The sequence below is a fragment of the Rhineura floridana genome, chromosome 7 (genome assembly GCF_030035675.1).
Source record: "Rhineura floridana isolate rRhiFlo1 chromosome 7, rRhiFlo1.hap2, whole genome shotgun sequence".
Lineage (NCBI taxonomy): Eukaryota > Metazoa > Chordata > Lepidosauria > Squamata > Rhineuridae > Rhineura > Rhineura floridana.
The window spans coordinates 36,033,199-36,046,988 of record NC_084486.1 but is presented as its reverse complement, the minus strand read 5'-3'; the positions used below and the strand labels follow the sequence as shown (position 1 = coordinate 36,046,988).

The following is a 13,790-nucleotide window of genomic DNA, read 5'->3' as shown; positions in this document are numbered from 1 at the left end:
TTTTGACTGTGACAGACCAACCCAAATTATGTTTGCATTTTTACAAATTTGTAGGGCAGTCCAATATTTCAGAGAGGACATCAGGTCTCCTGCTCCCCTGGTGCATTCACTATAGCTGCCCAGCTGTGAAGGGATGAGACAGATCACATAGGTATATAGAAGGAGCCCTCCTGGGTCAACTCAAAGGCCTGTCTTCTCCAGCATCCTGTCCCCAGCAGTGGACAATCAAATGCCTATGGGAAGCCCACAAGCAGCAGGACATGAGGGAGGGATGACATGAACCTGTTGTAGAACTGGGGCAGCCCAGACTTTAAGGAGACGGAACTGTTCAGAGTAAAGCACAAACCATGGTGCAAGTGACTCAAACCAGGGGTGGGGGTGGGGATAGACAGAAAGGCAATCTGATTCCTCCCTAAAATGTTTTTGTAGTTTTTGCTCCTCCCCTTCCTCCCTTCTCTTCCTGTCTCTGTTCTCAGTCAGGTAGTCATGGCTCCCTAAGTACAAGCTGCATGGCTGCTCCAGCATATATGTCTTTACCTCTTTGTAGTAACAAGCCTTAAGTGTCTTTATTCTTTCAACTGTCAGTCTTAACAGCCCAGTTAATTCTGCACTCCACAGCAATATATATCTACCAAAAACTCTTTAACAGGAACTAAGGCTGCCCCATCACTGTACACATTTGAAAGGGAAAATCCATCAAAATTGGTGCAGAAACAGAAATGCTTTTTTTTTTTCAAAAATGTAAAACTAAATGAGGTGGTCCAAGGGGTGCCTCTGCCTGCTTTTTTTCCCCCCTTTTACAAAGCTCCAGAATTCATCTGACCACTCACAACATCCGCTTTCCAGGGCAGTGGCAAAGTTAGGGCTGTGCGGCTGCTTCAGCAGAATTCCCCCTGGTGCACCCATGCAGCCCCAAACTTGCCACAGCACTGTCCTGGTAACTGGGAGGGTGGCTCCCGAGTCAATCTGATGCTCCTGCCAGCATGCCCACCCCACTCCAACTTGGTCACCTCCATGCCCCACCCCCACACCATCCTGTGATGGCCGGTGTCAGGAGGAAGGTTCCGTGGCATCACCCCACTGCCGCACCTGCAGTTGTCTAAGAAGGAGGGTAGTGTGTGGAAAGTCAGGGCTGGCCCTACCATGAGGCAGCTGATTTGGGGTGTCAGGGAAAAACAGCAAATTCTTAGCTGTTTAATCTATTGTTATTGTGTTTTTACTGCCAGGGAGGGATATGTGCTGGTTGGATTTTCTGCCTCAGGTGCCAAAGTTAACTGGACTGGTCTTGAGTACTACTATACACCTTAACTTTGGCAGCAACAAGGAGTGCCATTTGCTGCTCCACTTCAGGCTGCAAAAGTCTTGGTCTGGCACTGCAAGTAATTTCCTCATGTTTCTAACACATTTTTTCACCATTGTGATCCTTCCCAATCATTGGTAAATTTGGCAGTCAGGTACAAGTATGTAGCCATAATATTTGGGGATATAGAAGGCAATTTATTAGATCACTGTTATATCCTTTTACTGCAAAGTACTTTAAAGTATTAATCTTCTTCAGCCTCACAAAAACTCTTGAGAAGCAGAATACTAACATTCCCATTTATTTATGCAGAACTGAATCTGAAAGACAGTTATTTGTCCAAGATCTTCTAGTGAAATCATGGCTAAGCAACGATGTAAACTTGCTCAGATCCAACGCCAACAGTGTCCATCAAACTGTGCTGGCTTATTGAATATTTTAGGAACAGGTTTGACAATTCCTTACAGGTTCAAGTGGCAAGCTTGCTAATTATTTTGACAGCTTGTGCAAAGGGAGGAGAGACTATCTGTTAATATAATATTGTTCCATTTTACCTCTACTGTTCCTCTCCCTTAACATATTTGCTATTAAATAACTTAATTTTCAGTTTGCTTCTCTTGGTAAACCACAAGAGCCCCAATTACCACCACCACCCAAATTTCCTTTTCCTCTGTGTTTAGCAAAAACAAAAACAAAAAACCTTGAGGCATCATGCATGAGATAGTAGTCATAGCCCCAGCAGAAGGCCTGAAAGTTGGCCTGTAGCCATCTCTGGACTTCCTCCCCTCCCCATCCACACCCCCACACCAAGTCTTTATACAGCTATTACTGCTGGACTATTGTAGAGCCACAGAGCCACAACCACATAGGTAATGATACAGATGGGTGGGTGTGCCAAAGGCCTCACAACATATACTGGCAGGTCCATGCACATTGCACAGGAATAAGAGCCTAGCCAGGCAGCTCTCTGGACTGCGAAGAAGATGCTCTTTTTGGAACTCAAACAAGCCCCTCTTAACTGTTCTGTTTACAAACCTCATTGGCTTCCAACCTGGGAGGACCCATTTTATGCAAAGACATCACAATGGAGCAAACCAGTCCTCTTCTCGGCCCCTTTTGCATGTGTTTGGGTGGGGCGGGGGTGGTTGAGGAAGAGCCAAGGATGCCCTTTGGCTTCCATTTGGTTCGAAGCATTTTTGGGGGGGGGGCGAGCAAAGGGGAAGGTGGTTTCAGGAAAATCGGGCTTGAGCAACGGTTTGAAAACTCATTCACGTTTTTCCCACCCTCAACCCCCCTGCAGCCCCCGACCTCCATTAAGACCGCCCTTTCTCGCGGCTCTTTCAGCCTCAAGCTCTCTTCAGGCAGCCTCCGAGGCAGTGAAGGGAGGAGAGCAGCTGGGGGAAGCCAAGGTTTCAAAGCAAAGCCTGGAATGCCGTTAGGCTGTTGCCATTAAGATCCAGCCAATAGAAATGCAAACGGGGGTCGGTTTAGACCAAACTGTGACCTTTCCAGAGGCGACAACGAAGACTCCGAGCCTGCCCTTACCTTCATGGGGAGTCAAGGCAAGCGTTAGTAGTAGCAGTAACAGCGGAGGGAGTCGCCGCTTCCTTGCCTGGTCCATTCCGTCCCTGAGGTTAAAAAACAATACTCCTTGGCGCTCCCCTATGTGTGGGTGTCTCAAGCGGCGGTACCCGCAGCCGGGCAGTCTGAAGGAGCCGAAGGGAGTTGTAAAACTCACAGGAAATTTCACCAGCCCTGATGCGCACCCAGCGCACGTTTTGACTGGGCAGGCAGAACGAACAGGCAGCGCCCCCTGGAAGCCAGAGGCAAGAAAGTAACTTTGGTCTTGCCTCGCGCAATTTGACAGATTGGAAGGAGTGAGCTAGCTTTGCTCATTCCCTCGCTGGCTGGCTGGCTGGCTGGCTGTTTAACAAGATTATATACCACTTAATCATCAAAATCTCTAAGCCGTTTACATTTCTGTTTTTTTTTTAAGTCCGTGGCAAAGAGTTGTTTGATTCCCCCCCCCTCTTTTGGCCCTTAGGATACTAGAGAATTCGCAGTTTAACAGAAATATTCTCCAGCCTCTTGCTAGAATTTTGCATGGGGGAGGACTTTAGGGTATGGTGCAAGTGTGGGTATGTGGAGGAATCGTAAATCATTAAAGCAGGAAGAGGGTGCAGCTCGGTGAGAAAGCACGCTTTGTTGGCCAATACTCCCACATTCGAGCCACCACCATTTCCAGGCACTGGCCCTTGGAAGGAATGAGAAAGAACAAAGAGTCATTGCCAGCCCTAGTATAGAATATTAAGGTTAGATTAATTCCGTAAAGGGCAGCTTGATATGTTCATCTGAAAAATCTAAATACAATACCATTGTCAAGTGCCTGTCAGTCATCATTAGCTAACCTGAAGTGGATTTGCTTATTACTAAACAATTATCTGCATGTTTTCCCTTCTCCATAGGTCAGGGATAGGGAACCTGTGGCTCATCATATGTTGCTGGACTTCAGGCCTAATCAATCCTAGCTAGCATGGTCAATGGTCAGTGATGATGGGACTTGGCATCCAACAACATCTGGAGGATCACAAGTTCCCCATCCTTGCAACAGGCAAACGGGCCAGCAACTTGCAACACACACTCTCTTTTTAAAAGGAAAGTAGAAGATTCAGAGAATTGGCCTTGGAATATCCCTGAGGGGGCATTTGAAGCTCTGTATATTTTATAACAGTAATAACTATTGCTCTAAGAGTATGCAAGATACAAAGTTCATGAAATTGTTTTCATTAGGTCAAATGGAAAGGCAGTTATCAAAGGAACTGCTGTTAGCTACTATGCTTTCCTATCAGAATGGGGGGATGAAATGCAAAGGAAACTGTCTTGCTTGACTGGCACATAACTGATATATACACTGCACATCCTTTGCCTTTATTCCAAACCTGTTAAGTGACAAACACTGGTAAAATACAGGGTGTACAGTCCACAGGTAGGAGTGGGAGGGGCAGTGATGTGGACACATCACACTGAATATTTCCCCCTTTTGGAATACTGCTACTTTTTTTTCCAGTTGTGCACAGGTGCATGTTCTGTGTGGTGGTGGTAGGGATGACCTTGGGAGAGAGTGTTTGTGGAACTGTAGGAAACAAGTTGGTTGTGGCAATCAGCTTAAGTTGCCAGGGTTCATCCTTTATGCAGTGTTTGGCTTTTTTTACTCACTTAAGCATGTTTAAAATGTGCTCTTTGATAACTACAAAGCAATATTAAAATAACCAGATAAAATAGTATGTCAAGAGGGCGCAGCTCTGAATGCAAGAGAACAAAGATCAAAAAAGGAGCATAAAGGGAAAGGAGATTTCATGCTCACATGTGAAACCAAGCAGAGAAGCTTGCAAGAGACACTTAGCAAAGATGTCTTTTGCATGGCCGGACAACCCTTCAATCACAGGATGTTGCACAACAGCTTTGCTGTGTACCATGTCATTACATGATTTCCAGAGGCTTTGTCTAGGAGGTGTTGCAGAGACAATGAGTGGCCAATTAAACTGATTGGGCTGGTTGGTATTACAAGTTTAGGAATGTGTCTTCTGAAATGCAGTGGTACTTAACAGTGGGCTTTGTGGCCTGATGTTCAAACTAGTCAATAGACATGTGCAATTTGAAGAATACAGCAAAACCTTGATGTATTGAATCTGTCCTTCTGTTCATGAGGAAAGAAGGTTTGTTTGTTTATAAAAATATTTGTATACCACTATTCATAAAAAAATCAAAGCAGTTTACAAAATCATATACATTCATATATACACATACAGTAAACCACGTAAAAAAATTAAAATCAGAAATCATTAAATATTGGTTAGTTAATATGCATGAACAGCTCATCCTATTGAAACAGTTACTGAAGCCTGGCCTGAAAGCGACCTATTGTTCCATTAATGACATCTGTCAGGGTATTTAGTTAGTGCCCTGAATGTGATTCAAACTGCAGCACAGAGGGTGCTTAACACTTTCCGTGATCTCAGTCCCCTCCCCAAGCTGCTATTAGCCCCACAAGAGAAAATGATATGATGTCTGTGCATGGATTTTTCCCATAGCAGCTTCAGAGGGCATTTGGACTGGGGATCACTAGAGCAAGCACTCTGATCAAATTCAGAGTTCCCTGCATCTATCTATCTATCTATCTATCTATCTATCTATCTATCTATCTATCTATCTCTCTATCTCTCTATCTCTCTATCTCTCTATCTATCTATCTAAAGTTGCAAGATTTGGCTGCAATCCTAACCCTGGTTACCTGGGAGTAAGCCCTAGTGAATTCAGTAGAACTTACTTCTGAGTAGACATTGTTAGGCTTGCACTGTCACTCATGGATTTCTTGCATCTCATGTGGTTTGGTCCTAAGCTTTCTTCTTCCGTGGGGAACTTTTCAGCTCTCTAAATAAGAAATGATATTCTTCTGCGAAGCAACTTTCCCCATAACCGGAAGAGCCAGCAACTTGACCACATGTCTTCAGGTATGGCTGGTATGTCCGGAAGTTATATCCTTATTTGTTTGCTTTTCAGGCTGTGAAGGAAATGCCCTTGCTATGGTCTCTTGTGTGCTGAGCCAGGCTCTGTCTAAGAGTCTTCATAAATTCTCTTCGTTTATTAGATAGGTCTTTCGTCTTTGAGATGTACACAGTTTTAATTCAGGAATAGGGATTGCCTGATATTCTTTTGCATAATTTCTTCTAGTAGAAACATAGGTCAGTGCTTCTGTATATTGAAAACATAGAAGAGAGAGTTTTGTCAACATCACCTTTGTTGCATTACTGTGTTGCAGTAATGCAAAATGCTTTGCTGACTGCAGTTCCCTCTTAATCACAACTGCTTGAGGTAAACACAACATGTTGTCTGTTATATTTGGTGACTGTATCCCCAAGTACTGCTCATAAATTAATTTTAATTTAATTTTGTTGCCACAATGCCCATGCTTGTATCTATGTGTTTTGAGCAAGGCTTAGGCTATGGTTTTCAGTTCACAAGCACTTTCCTATTGATGCAATTAAATCACAAACCCTTCTCCCAAAATGTAGAAAGGATCTTTGCTGTGTCCAGTATGAGCTATTATCTTGGATATGGGGCCATTATTTCAAATTCACAAGAATTCAAACTAGCATTTTCCTTTCTCCCTCTCTAGTCCCATGGGATTTATATTTGATTTCAGAATGAAGGAAAATGTAATTTTAAAATAAAAAAATGCAGACCAGATTAGCAAACTTTGCTTTGTTTTATTTAAGAACAATGACCCAAATTGATAGATCTCTTCAAGGCTCTTCAGAATGAACCCCAAATCACAAAGAAAAATGAATTAATTATTAACATTTTTAATTTTAATTAATTAATTTTAATAGTCCCAGGCTATGATCTGAAGGCACATGAGGCCAGCACCCTGCTGAACCTCTGGTCAGTGCCTGGATGGGAGACTGCCTGGGAATCATATGTAAGCCGCCTTGGGTTTCTATGATGAAAAGAAAGGCGGGGTATAAATGTGATAAATAAATAATAAAATTTTAATTATTTTTAATTTTGTAGTCTGTTCTGATATTAATTGGCTACTCAGCATAGTTTGCTGGAAACATTTTGCATGGCTCCAATGAAAATTTGTTCAGGTTAAGAGACCTTTTTGTGCCAAAGGATTTATTCACACATTTTGGTAAGTTATTTCATAAAATTCTGGTCCACTGTTCTGTCCTATTTTAATATACTATAATACCTTATTTACATACCATTTTGCTCTTACTTGGTACCACCCAAGAAAAAGGGGTCAGTTGCAGATGGGAAGAGCAATCAGATTCTTGGCAACAAGAGGGGGAGGAAAGGTTTTGCCATAAAAGAAGCTGCCTTCTTGCACATCCCTTGTAGGGATGTAGCATGGCTTGTAGGATAATTTTCATGCAAGTCTAGTAGACTGTGGATTAAAGAAGATAGGACAAATTAAGTTTGTGACATGTTTGTTGCCACATGCTTTAGGTTGTAAGGGACCATCCATATTCCAGAATGTTACAATTCCTTGGTGTTCCTTATTTCTACACTGTATTCTAAATACAAATCCAGCAGTGTGACATACCACCTCCTACTGAATATTGTATTCATGTGGTGCATGGGACATTAGTCTTCCAAAAGATTGGGTCAGTCAAAAGTATTACCTTGGAGCGCTTCCAGGCTGTTGCTATTTTCAGGTGGGGTTCAATCACATACCAGCAAATTCAGGCTGTGCAATTAAAGTTGATTTGGTGCTCTTGCACAGTAAACCTGCTTCCCAAAAAATGAAATGAAAAGTGTGGGATAACACTTGCTTTAATGCAAAATCATCAATCCTCTCTGCAAACAAATCGGAATGAATGCTCATTAAATAGTGTCATCCAATCTCTCTGCAGCCAAATCAAGATGAATAAATAAACAAGTTATGTGGAAGCACCCTCAGTGTCTCTCAGGGGCACTGCCAACAAAATGTTGCTTATGGCTAATGTTGCTTACTTCCTTAGTACTCCTGATCAAATGAATTAATTAATGCCAACCGTGGCCATACCTCTTGGATAACATCAGCTGACTGTGGCACAACTTTAAAGCTGGATGTCTTTGTTAACCCTCTGGAAGCACATGGAAACGTGTGTAGACTTAAATGCATGGCTCATATCTGGTCCCCCCCCTTTTTTTCCCCCCTCTCTGTGTGATTCTAAATGTGTTTGCCCACAGGCTACTACTACAGTCTATGTAACTGTCCTAGATGAGAATGACAATGCTCCAGTATTCCGGCAGCAGCAGTATGAAGTCACATTGGATGAGGGGCCAGGCACGCTTAATGCCATCCTTATCACCATTAATGCAGTAGACCTTGATGAAGGGCCAAACGGCACAGTTACATATGCCATCACAGAGGGAAATATCATGGGCACCTTCTGTATAAACAGCACTACGGTTAGTACATGATTGCATCACTGTTTCACTTTGCACTACGATGCTAAGCCCCAGTACCCACGTTCCATGGACACCCACCCTCATTGCTGAAACCAATCTCTCCCTCTCCCTCCCTCTCTCTCTTTCTCTCTCTCTCTCTCTCTCATATTTTAGGGACAGATCCGCACAATGAAGGAGCTGGACTACGAAATCAGTCATGGGCGTTACACACTGATAGTCACTGCCACAGACCAGTGTCCAGTCCCTTCACGCCGCCTCACATCCACCATGACGGTATGTATCCATGAAACCTGTGGATAGCAAGCAGTCCTCCACAAGTGTCTGCAGATGCTTCTTGCCACAGACACAGCCCCTCCATAACAAGCAACTGTTAATGAAATGAATTGCATTTCCCATTGCATGAAGTGTATGCAGCAAAGTTCTTGCTGTCCCAGTGAATGACTATTTCTGCATTCATATCCTACAGTTGCGACTGCATTGTAAAAGCCATTTAAAATAGCTATTATATCAGCGGTTCTCAATGGGAGGAAATTCCATGGATAGTTTCCAGAGGAAGAACATATTTCTCCCTCATTTGTCTCTAGGATTTGGCAAGGAGGGAAAATCGCTGCAGTCTGGTATTTCTGGGTACCACATTTTTAAAGAAAGATGTTGACAAATAGGAGGGTCCGTGGGAGAGTGACAAAGATGGCGAGGGGTCTGGAGACCAAGCCCTGTGAGAAAAGGTTGAAAGACATATCTGTGTGTAACCTGGAGCTCAGATGATTAAGAGGTGACATGATAGTCACTGTGAAATTTTTGAAGGGCTGTCACATGAGTGGTGGAACCATCTGCTTTCTGTTGTTCCAAAGGGTAGGACCCAAATCAATGGGCTCAAATTACAAGAAAGGGATTTTCAACTAAATGTCTTGATGCTAAAAGCTGTTTGACAGTGGAACACACTTCCTTGGAAGGTGATGGTAGACTCTCCTAGGTTGAGATTGGATGGCCACCTATCAGGGATGCTGCTGCAGCAGTGGATTTTCTGCTTTGGCAGGGGGTGAGACTAGATGACATTTGAGTTGCCTTCCAGCTCTATGATTCTATGAAATTGTGCAGCCCACTTTTGTGTGGAATTTCCACCTTGTGTGTCAATAGACACAACCCAATTTCCTGAAAGCTATTTTTCTCCCAAGTTAACGTAGTAAGGCCATGCGGGAGGTCATCTCTCCCACCCACCCACCCACCCTTGAATCTGCTTGCTCTTGTATTAATTGCAAGGGCTGCTTAGCTCCGTTATTTTTGTTGCAATGTACTTACAGCCAGTTTTTGTATTATGACAAGGACATCATTTTAAATTGCTCCATGTGGCACCTCTTCATGTGCAGTGACTCTTATGAAAAAAACCCGTGTTGTACCACAGCACTGCAAGTGTCCAAAAAGAAAGGCTTGCCACCACATGATAAATGTCACAGGGAGTGAATTAAAGAACCTTCCATGTGACAGATGTAACAGAGCAGACATTATGTTAGATGAGGTACAATTGTGCATTTTATACTTTGACTCTACAGTGCAGGTTTTTATAACCCCACATCTCAGGCCCATACCACTTCATCCCTTTAGCCTGCTATCACAGTGTCATGATGGTGAAAGTTTGGGTGTAATATGCAGAGACTTATCGTGGACTCTGCATAGGCTAGATTACTAAATCACAAGGGCAGCTTTGGGTGAAATTGCCCACTCATGCTAACAAGTTCCCACAACCAAACACACTACAGTAATATTTTCAAGCATTTCTAAAAAATCTTGAGAACTAAAATTTGGTTTTTAGTGGACTATGGGCTTTAATACTAGGATTATATAACTATTAGGGTTCTTCCATGCTAGAGTGGTTAATTTACATTTTTTTAAAAGTCGCTGAAAATTATGACTATCCGTAGACCACACCTTTGACTCGGAAGGACCATTCTTTCTAATTATCAATGTGTGGGGTTGGCTGCAGTTATTCACTGATGAGAGACTCTCAGTTGCCCATTCAGCATCTGTTATATTTATCCATGTGCTCAGGGATGAGGCCTGCCCTTCAGAACAGATTCCAGAGCGGATTCCAAGCACAAATTAAGTCCTATCTTGTTCTCCATGGTTGCTTTCTAGATTAAACTGATTACAACTACTGCAATATAATAAATACCAAACAACTGATAACACAGAGCTCCCAAGATGTGGTAGCACTATCTGATCTGGGTCTGATCACAGTTTGACCTCTTTAACTTGTTAAGAAACACAGCTTACTAGTTACACTGGAATGATGGATTTTAGATATCATTGATTTTACTGGGATGTCCAAAATCGTGCTAAGGCAGGAAAAATGTTGTTATTGGGGTCTCATTAATTTCTGCATATAAAACATTGAGAAATGTTTTTATTTATTACTACCAAAAAGAGTGCAGAGAAAAATATTGAGATAAATGCATTATACTGGCAGTTGTGTGAAGGAAGGATGGCTGCAGTATCTTGGTAATAGGCTTTATAGCTTTTACTCGGTATTTTAGATGCTCCAAGTTGACACTTAAACAGACAAAATGATCTGAGATCCCATTGTCCTTCAAGCATTTTTTATCTCTTCTGTGCATTTTTGTGTTCAGGTGTTAGTGAATTTGAACGATATCAATGACAATCAACCAACGTTCCCACGTTCTTATGAAGGGCCTTTTGACATCACAGAAGGACAGCCAGGTCCAAGGGTGTGGACTTTCCTTGCCCATGATGGGGACTCGGGGCCCAGTGGACAAGTGGAGTACAGCATCATAGCAGGGGATCCCCTTGGTAAGCGGTTATTATTGAGTGTGCCATTCTCAATCCATGCAGAAAATTTATCATACGTATCATGGGCTAAGTTCAAGGTTCTGGTTTTGGTGTACAAAGCCCTATACAGCTTTGGACCAGGATACCTGAAAGACCGTCTTACCCCAGATATACCCAGACGATCACTGTGCTCTGCAGGTGAGGGCCTCCTGCAGATATCATCTTGTCAGGAGGTCCATTCCACACAACATAGGAAGTGGACCTTTAGTGTAGTGGCACCTACCATTTGGAATTCCCTCCCCTTAAATATTAGACGCACTTTCAGCACCTACTGAAGACCTTCTTTCAACATGCCTTTTAAGTAGAGACCTTATCCCAGTCTGCATTTGTGTTGGATTTTTTAAAAGATGTTTTTAAAACTTTTTTTAAAAAAATATGTTTTTAAAGATGTTTTGTTTTAATATATTTTAATGTCTGTTTTTATAATGTTTTATAGTGTTTTTAGTATTTTTGTTTGCTGCCCTGGGCTCCTACTGGGAGGAAGGGTAGGATATAAATTTAATCAATCAATCAATTTATTAGATAGATATAGATAGATACACACACATGGGGAGGAATTGCCCATGGTTAGTAGCATGAGCCAAGGAGTCAGTATTCCATTCCTGCATCATCCTGCTACTTCCTTATGCAGATAACAGATCTTACTAAGCCTCAGTTTCCTTCTGTGTGGAACAAGGTCTGTTTCCTCTGTCTAAATCACAAGTAAAAACGAACCAGCTAAATAAGGTTCTTTTTTCAGTTCTCTATTTTGGAACCTCCATTTCAACCCCAGAGAACTCTGGCAAAATGTCATTTTTGCCATTAATTCACTGGGTGGACTTGCGCAAATCACTATCCATCTTCTTCAGTGACATAAATCTGTAACGTGGATGTTTTAGTGACTTACCTCAGAGTATTGTGAGGATGAATTACCAAGCAGTTTGCCACATCAAAATGCTGTGGAAATGATGAACAGGCCCTACCATCAGACAGACTGTGGCAGCTGTCTCAGACACTGGACGGTCAGGGGCAGCAGTGGGTGACCCACAGGCAGGCAGCAGTGGCTGTTCCAGGGGAGGCCAGCCATTCCTGTTCTCTTGACCCACCAGCAATGATTCTTGCTTCTCTCTGGCCTGGACTGACTGTGCTGACTTGTTACCTTCTCCCAGACAGAACTGTTATTTTATTTCATTTTATTAATGAATTAATTTCTATCCCGCCCTTCCTCACAGGAAGGCCCTTGACAGAGCAAGCACTCAGATGCAGCTACTCACTCCAGCAGGTACTGCATGTGCACATGGGTGGCTCTGTTCACGGGGTGCACACTGGTCCTGTTGCAGCATTTGTTTGAGCAGGCAGCAAGCAGGTGCTGGGTGCACTAGTGAGAAAGCAGTGCCGAAATGTGTTCGGGGATAGAATTGTGTGAGTGCCATGCGGCCTGCCCTTCACTCCGTCAGCTAGCCTGCTGCCCTCAAGAGCGATGGAGGATGGAGATGTTGTTCTATTGTCAGTGTTGAAGTAAGATCCCGCGGCCAGTTTCATTGGCTTCCGTATGTGGAATTGTGATAGGGTGGGGGAAAGTGTCATTTTGTCCTTTGCCTCAGGCAACAAAAAATCTTGGGCTGGCCCTGATCCTAAGTAGTAATTATTATAATAATTCTTAGCATTGCTATTAGTATCTTATGTTACCTGTGCTGCTCCTTGATGTTGGTCCCCATTACTCTGTGGTGTAGTGTGTTGCACTAGGTGTGGTTATTGAACTAGGACATGGATCGCCAACCTGGCACCTGCAGGTACACATGCCCCTGCGGAGGCCTTTCCTGGCCCTTGCAGACTCCCATCCCTATCTCCACTGAAATTAGGCTTTCAAAAAGCCTTCTATTGCATCCAATAAAATACTTATTTTAATCTTAATGGTTGCAGGAAGGAGACTGCAACTTCAGAGGGAAGGTTAACTCTTGACTCTGCAGCTGCACTCTCCAGGAAGATCACCCCTCCACCCTTCAGGCTTTGGGGCAGGGAAGCAAAACACTTTTTTCAAGCCTAATTGATGCAGGGGATGGGAAGTGAGTGAGTGTGGTTCCAGTGTCTGTGTGGTGTTCACAGCAGTTTATCTGATTCGCATATGTGTTCACAGACCCCCAAAAGTTGGCACCCATGGACTAGGAACAGGGAGATCAGAGTTCAAATCCTTATTCAGTCATGAAGTTTGCTGGGTGACCTTGGGGCAGTCACTGTCAATAATAATAATAACAATAACAATAACAGTATAAGTATAAATTTGTTGTTATCAGCAAGCTTTTAATAGACTGCAGTTGTAACAGCAATATTGTAACAGATGAAACTCAGAAAGGTTTTCCCCTTTTACTCTAAGCAGATTCTGCATTGTTGGGCAATAGAAGCTGTTGTGCGAGTCTCAAGTTTTTCAAAGAAAAAAATCAGTACAGCTGATATCAGGACCACACCAGCTAAAATAACCTTGCTCATTCAGGTCAAACTACCCACTTTGAAATCTCTGCAGTGTCAGACACTTAATCTTGAATGCAAAGAGGCAGATATTTTTTAAATGCACAAACTCTTCAGTGGAAGGAAAAGGACATGTGGAAAGAGAGGAATGCCTTAGGATAGTGAATGGAACATTTCAAAACTAGGGCCTGCTTTCTGAGAAGCTGGGGTGTCTACATCAGGAAATCCTGTTACAAGCAGCATC

The 13,790-nt window shown here is 42.9% G+C and overlaps 2 protein-coding genes across 15 annotated transcripts in view; one reads left to right on the top strand and one right to left on the bottom strand.

The window, feature by feature from the left end:
* VSIR (V-set immunoregulatory receptor) overlaps window positions 1–3,162 on the bottom strand; it is a 41,337-nt gene extending 38,175 nt beyond the window's left edge. Inside the window, exon 1 of the mRNA XM_061635228.1 lies at window positions 2,846–3,162. Within this exon, the coding sequence (XP_061491212.1) occupies window positions 2,846–2,921 (76 nt within the window). The 5' untranslated portion in view covers window positions 2,922–3,162. The remainder of the gene's footprint in view (window positions 1–2,845) is intronic.
* The window catches only part of CDH23 (cadherin related 23), a 785,528-nt gene that overhangs the window by 720,205 nt on the left and 51,533 nt on the right, over window positions 1–13,790 (top strand). For all 14 annotated transcript variants that reach the window (XR_009763949.1, XM_061635238.1, XM_061635232.1 and 11 more), the window contains 3 exons: window positions 8,036–8,257; window positions 8,411–8,530; window positions 10,882–11,062. Coding sequence is in view for 13 of the 14 variants with exons in the window: in XM_061635238.1 (XP_061491222.1) it covers window positions 8,036–8,257; window positions 8,411–8,530; window positions 10,882–11,062 (523 nt within the window). In the remaining variant the exon portion in view is untranslated. The remainder of the gene's footprint in view (window positions 1–8,035; window positions 8,258–8,410; window positions 8,531–10,881; window positions 11,063–13,790) is intronic.